This window comes from Lagopus muta, chromosome 3 (genome assembly GCF_023343835.1).
Source record: "Lagopus muta isolate bLagMut1 chromosome 3, bLagMut1 primary, whole genome shotgun sequence".
Lineage (NCBI taxonomy): Eukaryota > Metazoa > Chordata > Aves > Galliformes > Phasianidae > Lagopus > Lagopus muta.
In genome coordinates, this window is record NC_064435.1 from 21,871,790 (window position 1) to 21,891,417 (window position 19,628).

The window sequence follows — 19,628 nt, forward strand, 5'->3', positions numbered from 1 at the left end:
TTTTTTTTGAAAGAAAGAAAGAAAGAAAGAAAGAAAATGTAAGTAATTATCAATTTGGAATGCAGTGTCCCTGAGAATATACAAAAACATGGCATAAATCTTATTTTAAGTAAGATCTGGTTTTCCTCTTATTACCAACAATACAAATTTCTCTAACTGAACAAAGGTGAAAGATCAAAATAAGACACATTCCATTCCTGAAGTTAAATGAAAGCATGTTTGTACTTGATATGATGGGAAATAGCTTCAAAAATATTTTATTCTTTCAAAGGAAAAAACAGAAAGAAGGAAGTCATTTTAAAGCTGTGAAGGACTTTGTATGCAGGTGGTTATCAGTTGAGTAAGTGTCAGGTATTTTAGTGAAAGCTGGCTGGGTTGTCCATATGTTTTAATATTTTTATTTTTTAGCTGACTGTGCCAGGAAGCTTCATGCTTGGGTTGGATTGTACTCATCTAAATAAATGGTACTTGGTGCCAAGCAGTCTAGGATCACAACTAACCTTGGGTGAAATTGAACTGGAATTGCTGTGTTTGATACATTCATAGACATGGGATATACATTTTTATGTATGAGTAATGTCTTACATATTTCTCAGCAGATTATTCATTCTTGATGCATTCTCGAAGGGAGTGCTTGCTCCAATGGTTGTACAACAGAAAAAAAATGTTGATTTTATGGAAAACAATACAGAGTAAAAACGCTGCTTTGTGTTACTTCTGTGAACGCACATGTACTTGTGAAATAGGCAAGAGAGTTTTGCTGTAAATACAGCAGGACTTTAAATCAATTTTGGGGGATCTACAGAACACACCTCAGGAGGTTAGTGAATCATTTGTTAATTTGCAGATCACATTTAATGATGCTAACATGGTTTTAATTTTATAGAAATTCTTATGAAATATTTTGTTGCTTCTCTTGTTTTGTTCATAATTTCTTAGTGATGATACCTTGAGGTGTGTGATCATTTTAATAGATGTTGCAAGTTGGAAGTCTCATGCTGACACTGATGTGTTAAGAAGTTCATATCTAGATGTACAATCATATGAATCATTAACATCTTCCTGTCTTTACTTGCAAAGAATTCATTTCTATTTCTTTATTCTTGTATGGAAATATTAAGTGACTTCTTTTCTGAGTGTAGAAGGGCTTTCAGCTTTTATCTGTGTATGGATTATGTTAAGAAATGGTGTTTTCTTTCCAAGTCTATGTATGTAAAGGTCAAACTGAAACACGCTCAGCTAGGTCTTTGTCATTGACAGTAACCATCTCAGACTTGGTATGCTTTTGAAATTTTCAAAGCAGTCATCTGAAATAATGTGAATCCTTCAAATTAACGAGTGTGTCATGCTGATGTGATGCAGGAAATCTAAACACAATTTGATTGTGCTTCAGACTTGTTCTTTTAAAAGCCATCTACGTTATGGCTCAGCTATTGCTGGGGCTCATTTCATGGTCCTGGCCCACATGCTGCTCTGAATGGCCTTGAATAGACTCCTCATCTTCATTGCTGGTGTGGGTTTACCAGTTTAGGCTGTGAATAGCCCTAGCGTGGCATTTTAACGACACCTTTTGACCTCTGTGTGATGTGCTTCTTCATAGTGTGAAGTAACTGTATAAGTGTTTTAGTCATTACTTGTAAAAAGTGAAATTACTTCAGAATCAAGATACACTATTGGGAAAGTTTTAGTCGGCTATGCAGTAGCTTATTTTGTAGTACCTGCAGATTTTTATTTTTCTGTTTTTTCTCCAGTATTGAGTAGGTCCACAAATGCATTTTAATTAGTAGGACAGAGAACTGCTTAGCATTCACATTCTGGTGAAATGTTCCCTAATTAGACTGCGATTGTAATGTAAGCTTTTCTTCAAATTAGTTGTATTGTTTTAAGTAATCAAGCCAAATAAATTGCATAAAGTGAAATAGCAATATTCTGTCTGAAAGACTTTAATTAAAAGTTTTGTTGAAGTGTTAAGATTGACAGAACCGTCACAAATTTGAAAGCAGTGCATGAGCAGCAGAGTCCACAATTCTTGTGATAGCTCTGATGAAAATGCAAAAACAAAGTGGTGCTTTTGCACAGCAGTGAGGAGACGTGCCAAGTCCCTGAGCGCTTTTCTGAGGGCTTTTGAATGCTTCCAAATTAAGCGATGGGCTGCCTGAGCAGTTAAATCAAAGCAAGGCAGGACTTTGCGATAACACTGCAGCAACACAAAGGACGGGCTGTCAGTGGGCTGCCACTGACACCATAAGCTTTTTCTATAAAGACCATATTTCTGCTACTTCACAGGTGCAAAATTTTTTTAGAAATACATGTGATGAATTAGGATATGTTTTAAAATATATTGTTGGATGGCAACCGCAGGGCAACTGCGCTGCTTGAGTGGATCACCATTTACATCCACTGCTAAGGCATAATTTACATTTCTTTTTTGTAATATGAGAAGACTAAAATTATGTAGAGGATAAAACAAGCCTTTATTCCCTTTTCATTTTTTGTGATAGTTTTAGTTTTTATTATCAAGATACACAAAAACTTATGAAATTATTGCAATAGTTTTCTAAGACAATATTTTGAAATAGCGTTTCCAAAAGCATGCATTGTACAATCCACTGCTGCTGTCTAATAATCATACCACAGCTGTTTGCATCTAGTATTTAAATATGTATTTCTGAAGTAGACAAGTAGTTTACCCTGTAAGTAGTAGGTACAAAAGCTTTGCCTGTTTGTATTAGATTTTCACTTACAGCTTGATTGGTTCTGAGAATCCCTGCCATTGAATGCTAAAATGTGGTGAGAGTACACCATCTCTGTGTTTCTTCTGAAGGGATGTGAATGCCAGAAAGAGAAAAAAGCTTTGGTTCTGATTCTCACACCCCTCCTGCAGGTACCCCCAGCTTGCAGACTGAATTTGAGGAAACCACCAATTCACTTGACAGAACTTTGGGGAAAAAAAGTTATACGATTAATTTTTTAGTAGTCGTAATGTATAAAATCAATTTGATTCACTTTGTCATGAAAGCATGACCATCCTTCATAGGTATTTATGATTGCCCCCCAAACCTATACTTACCAAAATGCAATATTCAGTTTTACTGTGTGGTTCTGTTAACATTTAATCATGCTGGTGTTTCTAATTTTTAATTACCCTGCTCAGAGAAAAATCTTTTGCAATCTGGCTTTGTATTATTTCTGGTCTGTTTCCTGATGAAATGAGACTTAGATGACTGTGCTGTTTGTCTTGATAACTTTGGAGCCTTTTTTCCAAATTCAGCAAATGTGGAGATCTTGAAGTTGATTTGCTCCGAGTTTCCTACATAAAATAGTGTCCAAGAAGAGGTTTGCAGTCGTATGTCTATGCTGAGATGTGGGCTGTGGTCTGGGTTTTCTCTGACCTGCCAGTGGGTTGACCTTCTCCGCTACAGCTTGGAAGCATGGATCGATGTGGGGCACTGTATCCTCAGTCCTGTGGGAGATGTATTAGAGGGTGAGAGGGGTCTGGCAGAAAAGGGCACCATCTAGTTCTGTGACTTGACCCGAGCTGATCAGAGCAGTCGTATGCCCAGCAAGGTAAGCTGGTTGGGCTTGCGCAGCAAACATCAGCCTCCCCTTCCTGCATCCTGTCTCCTCTCCCTCCCCACTCACCCACAGCTGTGAGTTGGTGAATCCCATGTAAGGAGGCAGCAGCAGCCTGAGGGTTTCACACAGTAGGAATGACCCTTTTGGCTACCTCCTGTCATTAGGTCAAATTAAGTGTAAAACGAAGCTGCTTCCTTACTCTTTTTTTTTCTTCTGTTTGGTCCCCAATTCTACTACTGTTTTAATATCAGCAAATCATGACAGTCATTTCTGTTAAGATTCCTGTCTGTGGTTCAGTTACATCTCACCTGAACTAACTTTTTATGGAAGAATTCCCTTCTTTATGTAATGGTTTCCATGTGTCTGCTGAATCAAGTCTAAATTTATCACCTTTCGTTTGAGCTGCATTTTAATACCATCTGCTTCTTTGTCCTTTTTTGAAACAAGAGAGATGTGAAGAATAAGTGTTTTTGTCTTGATTATGTCTTAATACAAGTCAGTGGATAACATCCTAAGATTTACTGGACAGAAGTTCAATTTCGGCTTTGTAGATTGATTAAAGAAAGAGCTGTAAATGTATTATTTCTTCTGCTGGACCTAAAACTTTGATTTTTAATGGCCCTTGTATTGATACTAGCTTTGGTATAGAGATATCTATTTAACTTTTCTTTTTGCCTTCAGTGAAATTAATACATAAAAGATGTTCTGCTTGTAGGTAGGAATATCGTATTATCCAGCCTGTATGACTTCCATGCCAAACAAAATTCAGGCTCCGGGATGTTTTCTCTGAAAGGTCATTGGAAAGGTGAGGAGCAGAGATGAAATGATATCATTTCATGTTTACATTCATTATACAGTGCAGTAGTGGGTTGACCTACAGGAAAATAGATCTCCACATTTGAATTCCTTCGTAACTTCCTAAATCAATTGCTAGTTCCTTCTGCTGGAGGGAATTTTAGAAAACTATGTAGAACTGGCAGCAGTGTAGCTATTACTGTGTTCTGGTTTTGAGGCCTATTTATATAGCATGACACTGCAGCAGTATTATTATAAGCAAGAGGTTTGAAATATATATTCAAAATGAGTTTGTATCATTATCTCTGCTGGATGTTTTCTCAAAATTTCTCATTTAATGCGTTTTAGTTTTCACAGAGGTTTCATGTAATCTGCACATAATCCCTGTTGGAGAACATTGTTACCAATCCATATAACTACCTTCTTTATTTTGCCACCTTAACTGCCCTTTTCTGTTTCTCCAGCTTTTTATATTTCAAAAACAAAAACTTGTTTGTGTGTAAAATCTTCCTTCAGGCCAGTGTTGACACAACTTGTTCTATTCTTATCTGTTTCTATGGTGTTTCATCCTTTATTGCTTGGTATTTTCTTACACAATTTTCTGTGGTTGTTATAGCAACAATAAATAGCAAATATGTCAGTTTTCAAGTGACATTGCTACTTTTAAAATGTTGCATGGTATTAAATTGATAAGCAACTTGATAACAACCAGGTTAATAGGTGTTCAGTTCATAACTACGTTTCCCTGCGTGATACAAACCATCATATGTTATAAAGACAAGCTCCCAGGAGGGCTGATGTTTGGAGATATTAATGTCAAAAACGACAAGATTTTGTTTAAAGCAAGAGAAGATGCTTGGGTAGGAAAAAGGAAAGTGGTTTGAGATGGAAATGGTTGAGGACTGCAAGGAGCCAATATCTGTATAAAAAAGTATTTAAAGTTTGAAAATGCTATCATCAAATTACGTATTTAGGAAAAAAATGAACTGATGAACCAGATTCTCAGGTTTTTGTATACATTGTGCTGCATTGCTACTTTAAATTCTCTCTTGATCTATGTGAGATTTTTAAATATTTAGAAGTCGTTACTTCCATTCATTTTTTGCCTTCTAACAGGGCCTTTGGTGAATTAGGTATTCACCTGTAATAAACCAAATTTTTTTTGTAAATATAATCTGATATTGATTTTCTCCTTACAGTGTTGTGTATTATCTTAAAGTATATGGTATGTGTAATTTCAACTGTAATTTCTGCACACTAACACTTGTTTATAAACTGCTCAATATGGTGATATTTCCTACTCGTGAGGGATGTTAACATCTTTAAAATAGATGTTTTTTTTTTAATTGAATCATTCTGCAACATAAGTTGATTTTCATTAGCATCAATTCAGGAATATGTAGCGTGTATTCATATGTTTTTCTGAGAGCATGACTTTTTTCAGTGGTGCATCCTGACACATGCAGTAACTGTATCAAGAAGCAATCACTGTGTTGGTACATTCATGTGTAACTCAGAAGATTTGGAACTGATAGGCAGTCTGTTTGCCGCTAGCTCTGTGTTTCCTTGCATTTGTACTCATGCTTATGCATTAGATTCTGTTGGTGAAGGGGGTTTTTTCACACTCTCTTGTTCTGATGAACTCTAAACAAACACTTAATAGATGACCAAACCCATTCATTTGTGCCTTTTCTCTGTTCAGTTTTATATCTTTGGATGCACTACGCCATTCAAGCTGAGGAATAAATGTGCTGTGAGCAGAAAACTGGCTGATGAATTTTAAATAAATTGCAAAAGCATTTAATAGCGTCAACATTGGTAATTTGGTCTTTGCTTTGGAAAAGCACTACTCTGAAAATGGTCTTAACAATGGAATTGTATTTACAAGACACTGTAAATTGAAATTAAAATCTATTTGGCTTTTAATTATTTCTGAATGTGCAATTGTGAAACATAATTTCATTTAAAGATGGGCTACATAACAACCGACTGAACTGAGCCCAGATTTTTTCTGAGTACTGACACCTTGCATTGGAGGAATGCATTTGCCTGTCTCGCATTTTCCTGATGCTTTTTATGTGGCCTGGGAATGAGATAGGTTGTTTGGAGCAAGTTTGAGCTTGATAGGAACTCTTTGTTATTTCCTGCTCTTACAGTTGGAAATAATGTAGACAATGCCCTTAGTTTTACTTCTGTTTCCAGATTATGAATGCTACATCAATTATAAAACCTAAATTACTCCCAAAAGGGCTTTTCAGGATAAGGATTTAGATTTGAAGTTGCAGCCACCTCAAAATCAAGTGCAGTATGTGCAGCTTTTTTGTTGTTGATACATCATGCAATGATTAGAATTTTGTAATTATTTTTCTTTACTGCTAAACTACTGTACAGTGATTTTTTTCTTTTTCTTGACTAATTTAAGTCTAGAAAAGTGAAACGTCATCAGAATGCAAACAATCAGTAAGATGAGGTGAAAAGCCAGCAGGGGGTAGAGAGACCAGAAGGATTCTTACCAAAACTGGAGTCACATCGTTTGCGTACAGGGTTTACAGAGCTCAGACCATTCCCTAGCAGAGGGCTCTGTCGCTGATGTAAGTCACTCTAGAAATGTGAAGATGGAGTAGTGAATGCTAGAACTGCAACCGGTATTAAATGACAGTGTTGTCACAAAAGCTTCCATGGTATCTGTTTGCACTGAGGTTAGCTCTGTCTAATGCTTCTCCTTCATCATAATAAACTACAACTATATCTTTAAATTTATAATTAAAAAAAAAAAAAACAAAACTGAATAAACAAACTTATGCTCAAAGTATGTAGATCGAATGCTTTAGACCTTCCTAGGAGATAATACTGTGCAGGTAAGAAAGCTAGTTTTTGGCTTAATCACATGCCCGTTTGAGTCATAGGCAAAATATTTGATAACAAATATTTATCTGGCAAATTATTTTGGCAGTTCTGGACTCTGTAAGTGAATATGCCACTGAGTCATTGAATCTTGTTTACTAAATAAATGGGGTTTCTTCATGGAGTAAGCATCATCCTTTTTACAAGGTGATTTATTTTTGTAGAATAGTCTCCTTTAGAGAATAGAATCAGTGTAGGGATTGCCTGCTTTTCTTATTCATTAAGATGGTAGTGGCTTTTTTATTATTTACTGTTGCTGCTAGTTGTACTTTAGTACGTGGGCCTTTTAATTCATGTGTTTTAATTATTATCTTGTTCTTAATATTCTTATATTTCTTATAGGATATTTCTTAGTACATTACTTGTAGTGTGAGTAGCATGTTACCTGTCTTTGCAGGAAAAGATACTGTGTGTTATTTAAAAGCTGCAAGCTAAGTAGTATTATTTGATTGGCTATCACTTTCTGTATTCATTAACTTATTTTAGTTATCATTTAGTCAGATTAGGAGGAAAACAGAAGCTGTACTACATTTAGAGCTTTGCATTGTGTATTTCCCCAGGTTGGCTAAAGATTATGTGGTGATCAGTGGTTCTTTGATTGAATTTTAGTTAAATAATTCAATGCAGAGCTGGTGCATTTCATCGAAAGAACTGACCGTGTTGGTGAAGCTTCTGAAACCTCAGCGTCTGGCTGATTTGTAGATAAGACTTCAGTGAAACAGTGATGCTGTTAGGGAGAATTAAAGTATCCCTTAAATTCTGAAGAGATATTCCACAAATCTTCTCAGTTCATGAAGGTGGTAAGAAAGTTTCAGAGCTGTTTCAATCATATTCCCTAACGTGGGAGCTGTCATTACATGGCAGGGTGCTGGGGCTGAGCCTTGCCCCCCACTCGCCTCAAGTCCCTGTGCAGCAGCCATGGCGGTGCCCTTCACCTAGGCCCGGCTGTCCTCTTCTCCCTTGGCCTCATCCCCAGGCCTTAACCTCTGTGACTTTTGTGCAGCAGGAGTCTCATTTCTCCCTGCTGTGGCTAACAGCTCGGTTACATTTCTCTGCTTAGCTCTGGCTCTGTCTACTTGCTGCATTCAGCGTCTGCCCTTTCTGGTTTTTGGACTATAGATTTTTTTCCTGTTCATTTCGTACCAAAAGTGGTTGAAAGCTATACGCTGTTGGACGTGCTTGCTAGAATGCTTTCTGCTTGAAATGAAAACTAACAAGCAGTATGTCTATCATTCTCCCATTTATTGAAGATGTTATTTTCCTAGAATAGAATAAAATAAAATAGAATTTTCCTAGAATTCTGAATAGGCTATTTTAAACTAAGCTGTTTTTTCTTCCCTGTAAAGAATATAATTCAAGGTTCCTCAGCAAATAAAATAGGAATTTGTGTGTCTGTTATGGGCTGGGGAGATTCTGCCCCCCTTCCCCCCCCGACTTTTTCCTGTCTAGAAAATTTAGTTTTGCTGGCTTTGTTTTTGCTGTAGTTTGAGCTATGACCACTCTGCATTTCTAAGAAGATTCAGATTTGCATGTATTGTTTTTCACTTGGACACTGCGATTAAGGTTTAAAAACTCTCCGACCTCTTCGCGTTAAACTCTTCTCTGTGTCTGCAGTTAACTTCTGCGTGGATATATCTTGTATGCCAGAGATCCTGATTAGTCAAGGAACTTCAGTTTTTCTTTTAAATATAATATTGAATTGAACTATTATGTAAACTTGCTACACATTACTTATTATGTATTGCATTAATTTGTTTGCTTTGGTACTGTTTTCTTTTCAACTTCAAAACTTCTATTTCATATTATTTATGCTTTTAATTTTACTCCCAAATATAAATTTGCATCTACCAAAATGGCACACCTTTATTGTTTTATTATTTTATCTTTATTATACTTGGACATCTTATCTGGATTAATTTAGGTAAAGAAAAAGATCCCAAATCGCTCGTATGTCCATAGTTAATACAGCTTGTACTTGCATGTAGATCAGTAGAACTTTAAAAAGATGCAAAAATCTTATTTTCTGACCGTTTTGTAAGTGACTCTGTCATGGAAAAATGAAATGGCAAGGAGGCATTGCCTTACCTTGAAAAAAACATATGGAGTAATGTTTGCATTTATATAGGTGAATGGTAACTGCAGTTTGCTGAAATGGGGTATGTAGTTCTTACAACCTTAAGCGTGTTGTTTATGAGAGAACTAATTATGAAAGACAAACTACTTACCCTGGAGATCTACACGTTAATATGAATGAAATGCTTTCAGTTACTATGTAATTAGTACACTAAAAACTCCAGTTATGTAATTCATTTTTGATTTAAAGCTGTGTATCTATGTGGATAATGTTTGAAAAACTATTTTTTCATAGGTTTGTTTTTCTTGCTGTTAGTTAGTTTGTTTTTTGGTTTTTTGGTTTTTTTTCCCCTGTATAAGCAATAAGGGCAGAGGGGAGATGCTGTATATTTTTAGATCTGGTGTGGTAGCTCTCCTCACTGTGTGGATGTATTTGCAACTCAGTTTAAATAGCACAGTGGATACCTAGATGGAGGGCTTCTCCTAAGCTTTAGATTACCTATTCTGTTGGAAACTCCACTAAACATTCACTGTTTTTTTCATGGCTAACCGTAGCTTTACATGCCTGATAAAGAAAATCAGAGTACTTAAAAGAAAGGCAAAGTCTTCTCTGAGGCATTTTAAATGGCGAGTATTTGCCTGTGATACTTTTAAAAGTCATTTTGAAAATTGTCTGTGATAGATGGTGCAATTCTGAAGAGAGGACAATAGCAAATTACAGTGTCGTGCTTCAGTAGATTCAATTGTATAATTTTACAATACGATCTCTAAGTGACAGATGCAAAAAGAAGCAGAATAAAAGTTGTTTTTTTTTTTCCTTTTGTACACTTCTGAAGTGAAAATGATCTGAGAAAATGATCTCACATTTACTTATCAACGAACATTTTTGAGCTACCAGTTTTCTGGAGCACATGGCTTGCAGTTTATTTACCTCTGTTCAGTTGCTTTTTATATTTTACCCCTTTTAGTGAAAATTATTATAATCCAACCACATGAACATCATATTCTTTAGTAGTAAAAGCAATGTGAATTATGTTTCAGCTGCTTACGATATGATCAAGCATAAACACATGCTACTTAACTGGTGTTGTGAGGAGCTGTGGAAAATTGCAGTATGCAGGAGTTGTAATATCATTGATTTTTACACAACTCTTCATGATGATTTGTGCTTTTCTGTAGATTTCAATTCCTGTAGGCAGTATAACTCATAAAAGCTCCTAGATTGGTGTTTTTCTTTTCCCTGAACATTTTTAGTCTTTGCAGTTTCTAAGCAGAAACGTTTAAATTCTAGCTGCCTCCTCATGGCTCTGAAATAAAAAGAGAGGTAGCAAGACCTAAAACTGTCATTTTAGGAATCCAATTTTTTATGGTAGTTTAATAAAGATGAAGGACCCAGCTCATAATTTTTGAATTTTAGGGTTGGCAGTTCTTAATGTGCCAAGAGGAAAAGCCCTGGGTAGTATGCAAATTATAGTATGCTTTAATGCTATAGAAAACCCCCCCCTTTTTTTTTTCTCTCTCTTAGTGGTTTGCTATTCATATGCAATACTTTCTGAAGCTGAGGAAAGTCTTCAATGGCTGAAAAATGGAGATAGTAAGGGAGATTGAGATTTGTGTTTTGAAAACAATATACAGTTTCAATGTATGAACAGTGGAGGTTTGAGTAGTGAAGATAGGAATTAATAATGGAACATTTATATATAATATTTCATTCCTAAAAGGACTTCTTAAAATAAGTGAAGTTGTCCTGGTTTAATTTTCTCTTAATTCTGTGTGCTTATTTTACCCCTCCCAATGCATAAAGTAGTCCTGTGGAATGAGGTTTAGGTTTTAAAATTTTACGTTCCTAGTTCTTTTCTCCCAAAAGCAACGGTAGTAATTGAGATCTTTTTTATATTTGTATAGCCTCATATTTTGTATTTTGCAACAAGGAAACCTGCTCCCTAACATACAGTAAAATTGCTTTTGCTCTACTGTCTGTTATAGTTGGTTTGCTTGTGTGTGATTTGCCTCTTCCAGTGACAGCAGGAGTAGGGATGACAGCAGGTCAGAGCTCTGATGTGCAGCCTGACAAGTACAGCAAGGAGGGGAGAGCTGCTGCTGAGCACGTAACAGCAACTGTGGCATATTTCTTTGCATGCAAGGATAAGAAAACTACCACATAAGTGAGCTTTTGGGTTTTGGGTATGAACTTTTATAGACCAGAAAAATTCATCAGGAAGGTCTCAGGGATCCTGACTCAAGTCTAACTTGTTACATTAGTAAAAAGGATTTTGAAATCATCAGTGGGTCTCATTCAGTAAGAGAGAAGAAAACTGCTCAGCAAAAGTAGAGGAAAGGCTACAGTGGAGAGAAAGTTTCTTTTACCCGAGGCCACTAACAACACAGAGCAATCCAAGGCATGCACTGGTTAAATCTTAGAAAGTGCTATAGGCAACCCACTCTTGCAATTGCCATAGAAAATTGTTGTTGTTAGCCATTCTGTTGATAGTTCATATTGTAGGAATTACTAGCAGATGGGAAAATAGATGACTCAGAATACAGTATTAGCAATCCATATTTTTTTAATCAAAGGCCTCTAATAAGGCATGTTGCATCTGTAAGATTCATTTAAGCAGTTGCTAGGAAAAAATTGTTTTTTTCAAGTAAATACAACAAACTTGATACAGATTATTTTTTGATCAAATATCTATTTGCTTGTTTTCATTGCACCAGCTTAATGGCAGTATTCCATAATTTAGTTTGATAGAATGGAGGTTTGCAATGGTAATTCATGCATTATGGAATTACTAATGAAATCTAATTTTATCATATTGAAAACATCACAGGCCTAGAGCTTTTATTTACCTCTGTTAGCTGTCAAGGGCGGATTAAGACTGTAGTGTGCTACATCCACCCAAACTTTGGATTTCGCCCCCTGAAAAGTTTGGATGGCTACAGATGTGTGCTGGCCAAGACCAGCTAATGAGTTCCAGACTCTTTTCCAGACCCCTTCACTGTAATTCATGGACTGCAAGCACCGCCAAGTATCTCAGATACATTTCCTTCCTCCTGACTCCTGTGCTGGACACAGGCAGTTAGGATTCACATTGCGCTGCTTGTCTTGATGACCTTTGAAGGTCCACACATGATTGTGTGTTATCTCCTTCCTTCTCAGCTTATCAATATCTGGTCTGTAGACAGGAATGCCTGTATATTTATCAGTTGCATGTTCTGGCTCAAGTCTTTGTCAATATGATCTGATCAGGGTTGCAAACAAAATATATAAGGTACGGTGTGGGTCCTTCTGCAGGCAGGAGTATTGACTGCAAGTAATTCTTTGTCCTGCTGAGCATAACAATCCAAGTGTAGCTGACCTATCTGAGATACACTCACACTGAAATAGGTAAAAACTGTTGCCCTTCCCTTGCTGGGGTTTAGTTCTGAGAGATGACCGCATCAGCATGGGAGGAAGGTATTCCTTCTATGTCACTGTTTGAAGATGTAATAGAAAGCAAACAGCCTGAAGCCAGTGTTGACCAGAATAAGAATGTTTTCTGCATAGAAAATATTCTGATGAATCTTCTATCTTGCATTATAGCACTGGATTATTTTCTCCAGCTGCAGAGCTTATCACTGCTTCTTAAAAACCCAGGTAACTGTGATTGGCTGTGGTTCCTGCCAGCGTCACACCAGGGAATGTACCTGTCTCTGGACTCAGTAGCTCTCATCTGTGATTTGATCACAGCTTGTGGATGTACCTGGAACTTCCCCAGCCTCTTGATTGTTGCTGTATCCCAACTTCATTTCTCAATAATGAAGGTGATCAAATTAAAAGGAGGTTGCTAACAATTCTGAATCTGTTCTGCTGCTTTCTAACTTTTGCACTCAGCTTTTTTGGAGAAGTTGCTTACCCTATTATGAGTAGGTTGAAAAGTGAACCAGAAGGAGGCAAATGGTGGGTATTCCATTTCATAAGAGTTCGAGATGAGCTATATTAGATTTCCTTACTTTTGTTTCCTTAGAGGAGAGTGTGCAATGTATGGTTGTGTTGCCTTTTCCTAGAAAATAACAGTTCAGCTGCAGGATTAGATAGATATGCTTTGGTATCTGAAGGGTATCAGTGAAGACGAGTGTTCCCATACACCTTGCAGATGCTCCATTCACTGAAGCCTGCCTCTGCCTTGGGGCTGGACCATCTTGACACTAATTGCTATCTGATTGTGAGCATCTGAGCTCAGAACGGACGCGATTGATTCTCTTACTTGGAGTGGCAGAGATTAAACTGTCACTGTCAGACACATAATAGCTTGATTACAGGACTACTGTTTTTGCAGCTTGTAAAATGCTAGCAAAGTACCATTTAAAACCTTTTTGAATTCTGGTTGCTTGCAGAGAATTTCCTATTTGTGTTGGTAGTTGTTCTTTCAACAAGCCACGTGGGAAATTAGCTATGGCAGTTTAAATTGTGAACTCTTTACAAATGGAAGTGCATGAGAGTGCCAAGCTCTACAGCTTTAAGAAACTGAATCAAAATATTCATCATGCATGGGAATAAATTGCATAGGAACAATTACATTTCCTGTTTGAGTAGTTTCTGCGCATCTCATTTAATATATTTGCTGTTGCAATCAGTGCTTGGGTTTCTGCTGTCTTTAGGGTTCACGAAAAGGTATCCATGGCACAGAAAGAAGTCAAGAAGCAAACATTCTGAATGAGGAGTTATACGTGTGTGTGCGCAGAAACACTTCCTAGAGTGAGCTGCATCATTTCAACGTGATTAAGTGGTTTTCTATAGTACACAGAGCTCTCTGACCATTACTGTCTAATCTAGCATCTGATGTCAGATGGATGAGTTTCATAACTCTGTTTTCAGATTCTTAATTTCCCTTTTTTCTGTTATTTGCTTCCTCTGTGTGTCCCAAGCATCATCCGTTCATACAGATGAGCACTGCAGTTCCTCATGTCCCCTGGGTGACATGACTGAGATCATTCTGAAAGATTCTTATTCTCTGGATTTAAAAATTCATTCTCTTTGTATTTTAATTTCCAGCCCAGCTGTCTGTGATTCTTAAAGAATATTTAATTCCATTTGCTGGCTCTGTTTCTTGACTGAAATTTAAATAAAAACTCAGCCATCACATTATTCTCTGACAATTTTTTTTTATTATTATTATTTTTTTTTTGTGCAGAAAAGTTATGTGATCACATAAGGTTGAGTCTATTATGTGTAGTTTACACTTTATGTCTGCAGTGGTGATTCAGAGGGAATAAATGGTTGCCCAAGCTGGCCTTAAGCAGACACAAGACTTCATCAGTGACATTTTTCACAGAAAACTCACACAAGTGGTCATTGATGGTGCTTCTCTTGGTCCACTTGCTAGTCCATGGAGCCACAAACACATTTCTCAGATGTGCTGAAAACAATGGTTTTATTGCTTCTCTCATCTCTAATGCTAGGAACCAGTTAAAGAGAGGAATCAGTACTGTTGTATCTTCTGTGATAGTACTGCAAATTCACTCATCTAGAGAACATCTTCTCTGAAAAGTTTCCATAATATGCTAGTAATATTTACCAATGGACTGAAAGAGGTGGGTTTTTGGTGTTTTTTTTTTGTTTGTTTGTTTTTCATTTGTTTGTTTTTGAAGTCTTTTCATTCTCTGAAAATTGAAGGAAGTTTTTCTCTAAGAGTCTTGGTGACTGAGGAATGATGATTGCTTTCCCCCACCCTTTCTTACATTTATCAGGTGGGAGAAGTGCCATAAACTGGGCGGAGGCAACTTCTTCCTTCCTGAGATGCAAAAGGTGTCATTTGTGCTCAGCAGAGACAGATATTGGTTATGGGCTGCTGAGTGCATCTGGGGTTTCTGAAGCTGATGCTGCTCTGAGTGTCTCTGGTCCTGGGGATATTTTGACAGCTGACTTTTATTTCTGACCTTCGTGGAAATCTCACTGTTAAAACAGCATTGAATGAAAATAGGCGTCCTTTTGTATATGCTCTTCTATGCATTTCTGCTCTTCACTCCATCTTGGTTATGCATTTAAGTTATTTGTTGACTATGTATGGTGTAGTATATCAGTAGAAATCATAGTGCTAGGGTTTGGACTGCATGTAGCAATATGTGCTGCTAATTTATATGCCTCAGATGCGGATAAAAATAAAGATCAAAAGTAGTATTTCATTCCTCAGGGAAAGCAGATCGGACGGTGCTGATGGAAAACTGCCCTAGATTCATAAACTAAGCATTGACTCATTAGTAGGTTGATTCAGAAAATGTATTCTTTTTTTTTTCCTCCTGAGTTAGGTGATACGCTTGTTTGCAATGCCAGCATGTTTGCAAACACAGTATAGATTGTCCCTTTCCTAGGATGTTAGAAATCTGTTGATGTTTATCACACTGTGAAAAATGGACGCCCAGGCAGTTCCAGCAGGAGAGAGAAAAGAAGTAAGGCACTGGACTTTCCCCAGGAAAGAATTACATAGGGCAACCAATGGAGGGTGTTTCAATAGTGGATCCTCCCAGGAAGAGCAGGTGGAGCATTGACACCTGATGTGCCCCGGTGCCTACCGGGACCCTGGCCTTTGCTTGCATACTTCTCGTGTGAGCCATCGCTCTAAATGAATGAAATGTAATGAACTCTTTTAACACTGTGAGAAAACGTTTTTAGAAAGAAAAGAGGGCGGTAAAAGGTAATTCCCTCCCACGAATTCAGGAAATTATTTTGTGTTATTTAAGCACCTTGTTGGCAGATGCCTTGACTGGTTCTAGCAGCAGTCTGTTGAGGAGTACAGGTGTCTTGTCACTCTGATCAGAGGGTACCTCTAAATGTCTCTCAGATTGTTTCTTACAGCACTTGTCTGTTTCTTAAGGCTTCTGTGAGAGACTGAATTCAGTAAGAAATATTTGATTAGCCAGTAATTTATATGTGTGAATATAATCTTGTGTATAATGGTGTGCATTTATTTTCAGCCCAGGGAGTTTAATCCCAGGCCTATATTTATTCGCAGTCTAATTACAGGATATTCAAAGGGATTTTTTAAATTGTTATTGTTTTTATTAACTGTGCTGAATGTATGTGTGTGTTTTCATATGCTGTTACTGTGGAGCTTCTGTCTATAAATAGTGATATATATATATATATGTATACACACAGGGTATGTAAAAACACACTGCAACTGTAAACTAAAGGGTTATGAAAAGCCATGGTTTTCATATTGCTTATAAATAGTTTGTAATCTTTTTCTGTATTTTTTGTGTGCTTGTTTTGCCCTTTTTGCAGCTGAAGAATCTAAGTTTAGAAGAATTACAGATGAGATTAAAGGCTTTGGACCCTATGATGGAACGAGAAATTGAAGAGCTTCGTCAGAGGTACACTGCAAAGAGGCAACCTATCCTGGATGCCATGGATGCCAAGAAGAGGAGACAACAAAATTTCTGAGTTTGTTTTACTTTCAGAGATGATGCTACGAGTCAGTGTGGACACTGGTAACTGTGTAGGTCTGAAGGAGTTTTATTGTGAGAGTTTTAAAAAAAAAAACAACAATCTTTTCATTCTTCCTTCACAAGCAATGACAATTGGAGCAGTGAAAGAACACATGGTGTTCTGCAAAGGGAGTGAAACACATTACTACTTGTTAAATTTTCAAACGTTCAATGTAATAGAAGTTTGGTCTGTTACTTCCCAGTCTTTTTCAGGTGTATTGTGGTAACTTTGTGTTGTACATTTGGAGGTGAGTTATGGAGCACCTGGAACTATTTCTTGATTGTACAACACTACGGAGCCTTATGTTGCAATATACTTTTCCTCCCACTTAGTAGCATATTTATTGTGTAATCTTTGATTATCCTATTTATTTTATGCCTGTTTTTTTTTTTTTAATTAGGAAATATTTGATAATATTGTGGAGAGAAGAGCTAGACTAGATGAACTTAGTATTGTAGTAGAATGAAAAGCAACTCACCACTATATTATCTTTTAATACTCCAATTTCAGCAAGCATCCCAGTTCAGGACAGCACTTGAACATGTGTTCAGTCCATTCCTATCAGCAGAATTTTAAGCATAAAGGAAATAATAAGCACATATTTTTCTGCTCTCCTGAATGAAGGATTGTGGCTGCAGTTGAGCAATACAATTGTTACACTAGAGAGCATTCTTTTAGAGAATATTTCTGTCATTTTTACGCACACAGAATGGTCTCTCATTAAACAAGAAAACAAGTGCCTAATTGGTTTTGATTTTTCTATTATTCAGGAGAAGCAATGCTTGCAGTCACTCCTGCAGTGTAAATTTCCAATTGCTATTGCAATTCTGACCAGTATCACCTTCCTGTTTTGCACCATAGTTATATCCTAGTTTTATAATGAAGTAACAGCTACACTTTACACATACTGGATATGTTTTTTAGTTCATTTAATTTTTCAGCACTATTTTGAGGGAAGAGGGGAGTTATTAGTGGTTTGGGCTTGGTTTGGTTTCACATTATAGATATTAAGGGATAGTAATTTAAAAGCCAAAGAATATCAATTGATACTTATATATAATGTAAGTACTGAAATGAAGCAAGGTATTGCAGATCTCTGAGGGTTCTGTCCTGCAATCACTAAACATACAAAATTCCTGTAGTCTTCTGTGGTAGATTTTGGGAAATCAGAAATGCAGGACCAAGCTTTTAATATCTTTTTACAGCTTCTTCTGTCTGATTTATATTGTGTAATATCTAATAGGTAGAATTTACAAGATTGCAAAAGCTATTTCAGACTTAGCCAAAAATGTGATTCACTTTCTGAACAATCTACTGGGTTCTCTGTTGCAATCTTTACAATTGTTACCTTTTTATAATTAACTTTACTGTGATAGTCATACTTCTTTAAACAATACGACTGAAAAGGTCTTTACTTTCAACCTCCAGCTGTTAAGCTTTTAATGGTGACTACTGTATGGGCATCTTCTGTTGAATGTTTTCTGGAAATTAGTAATCATCTCATACCTCTTAACATTTACTGTCATCATTTGTGGACCATTTAGATGGAACAGTGCAGATTTTGGAAATGGAACATTATATCTTAAAATTGAAGGAAAAGGAAAACAAAAGATTTTACAATATCAGTGTATTATGGCCATGCTGGGACCAGAATTTGGTTTTGAGCTGCATTACAGCCATTGTTGTCAGTGTCATTCTGTGTGTGTTTGCGTGCATGCCACACTCTAATCTGTAAACCCCAGAGTCAAATAAATTTTAATTGTGATTGTTAGAACATCCTTACCCTCAATTCTTTTTATATTTCTTAAAATAACGACCATCCCTTCTGAAGAAGCAAGAACACAGAAGATCCATAAAAATTACTTTAGGTAAGATAAATGCACCTTGTAATCTTATGCCTCACATTTATACAATGAAATGATGTAAAGTATAAAAGTGTATAATCATATCACTGTACCATTAGATTATAATCATAATGCAGCAGAAAATAACTGCAGCAAACACCTCCCCCATTAGTTTGATTCTTAGTTAAAATTCATTCCTAATTCCTCAAATTTCTGGTCTGTGTGTGTCTATATGCACATGTGTGTGTGTATATATATGCATACCTGTAAGTAGAAATATAGAACAGGATTACTTAAACCATCAGGAGCGGAATGTAACTTGCCTTTTGTTGGTGTGCCTTTTAAGCAAAGTGTCCAGACATTCTTGCCTTCATCATTAGCAGCTTTCTTTTCCCTTACTCTCTGAAACTTTTCCCACCAAAAAAGGGCTTTGATTTTGAATGATGTCTTTGCAGTTTAATTTGCAGTGTAATGTAATGATCAGAATTTTCATCTCTCATGTATCCTGAAAGCTTTTAAATGCAGTGCACGAAATATGAATTAACTCTCCCGAGGACTCCAGTAAAAGGCCGTTTTAGACTAGAGGTGCTGCAGTAAGACATCTGAAAGGTATCAGAAGATAAAGGGCATCCTCTCTCCACTCCTGATCTGTGCGAATAGAAGCAATTTTTGTAAACTTAGTGCATGAGCATACACACATGCAGGAGGAAAATCTAAAAGTCACGGAATAAAAAATTAAATGAAGCAAGCCACTTAATAGAGGTGGAAAATGGCTTTTGAAACACTTTAAACTGGGTAGTATCAGGCAGTTTGTGACCAAAGAATTCTTCCACCAATGACTGTGAAGTTATTCATGTTGCCCTTCTGGGACAGTGTGAAACCTGTCTTTGGTTCCAGAAGCTAGCATTCCGGCCTCTAAATTAAGTGCAAGCATAATTTGTAGAAATAGGTTTTATATTAAGAGATGATTA

The 19,628-nt window shown here is 36.7% G+C and overlaps 1 protein-coding gene across 1 annotated transcript in view; it reads left to right on the forward strand.

Annotated features, from left to right (window-relative positions):
- STK3 (serine/threonine kinase 3) overlaps positions 1-18,587 on the forward strand; it is a 130,396-nt gene extending 111,809 nt beyond the window's left edge. Inside the window, exon 11 of the mRNA XM_048940006.1 lies at positions 16,610-18,587. Coding sequence (XP_048795963.1) covers positions 16,610-16,768 — 159 coding nt within the window. The 3' untranslated portion in view covers positions 16,769-18,587. The remainder of the gene's footprint in view (positions 1-16,609) is intronic.
- Positions 18,588-19,628: the final 1,041 nt, after the last annotated feature.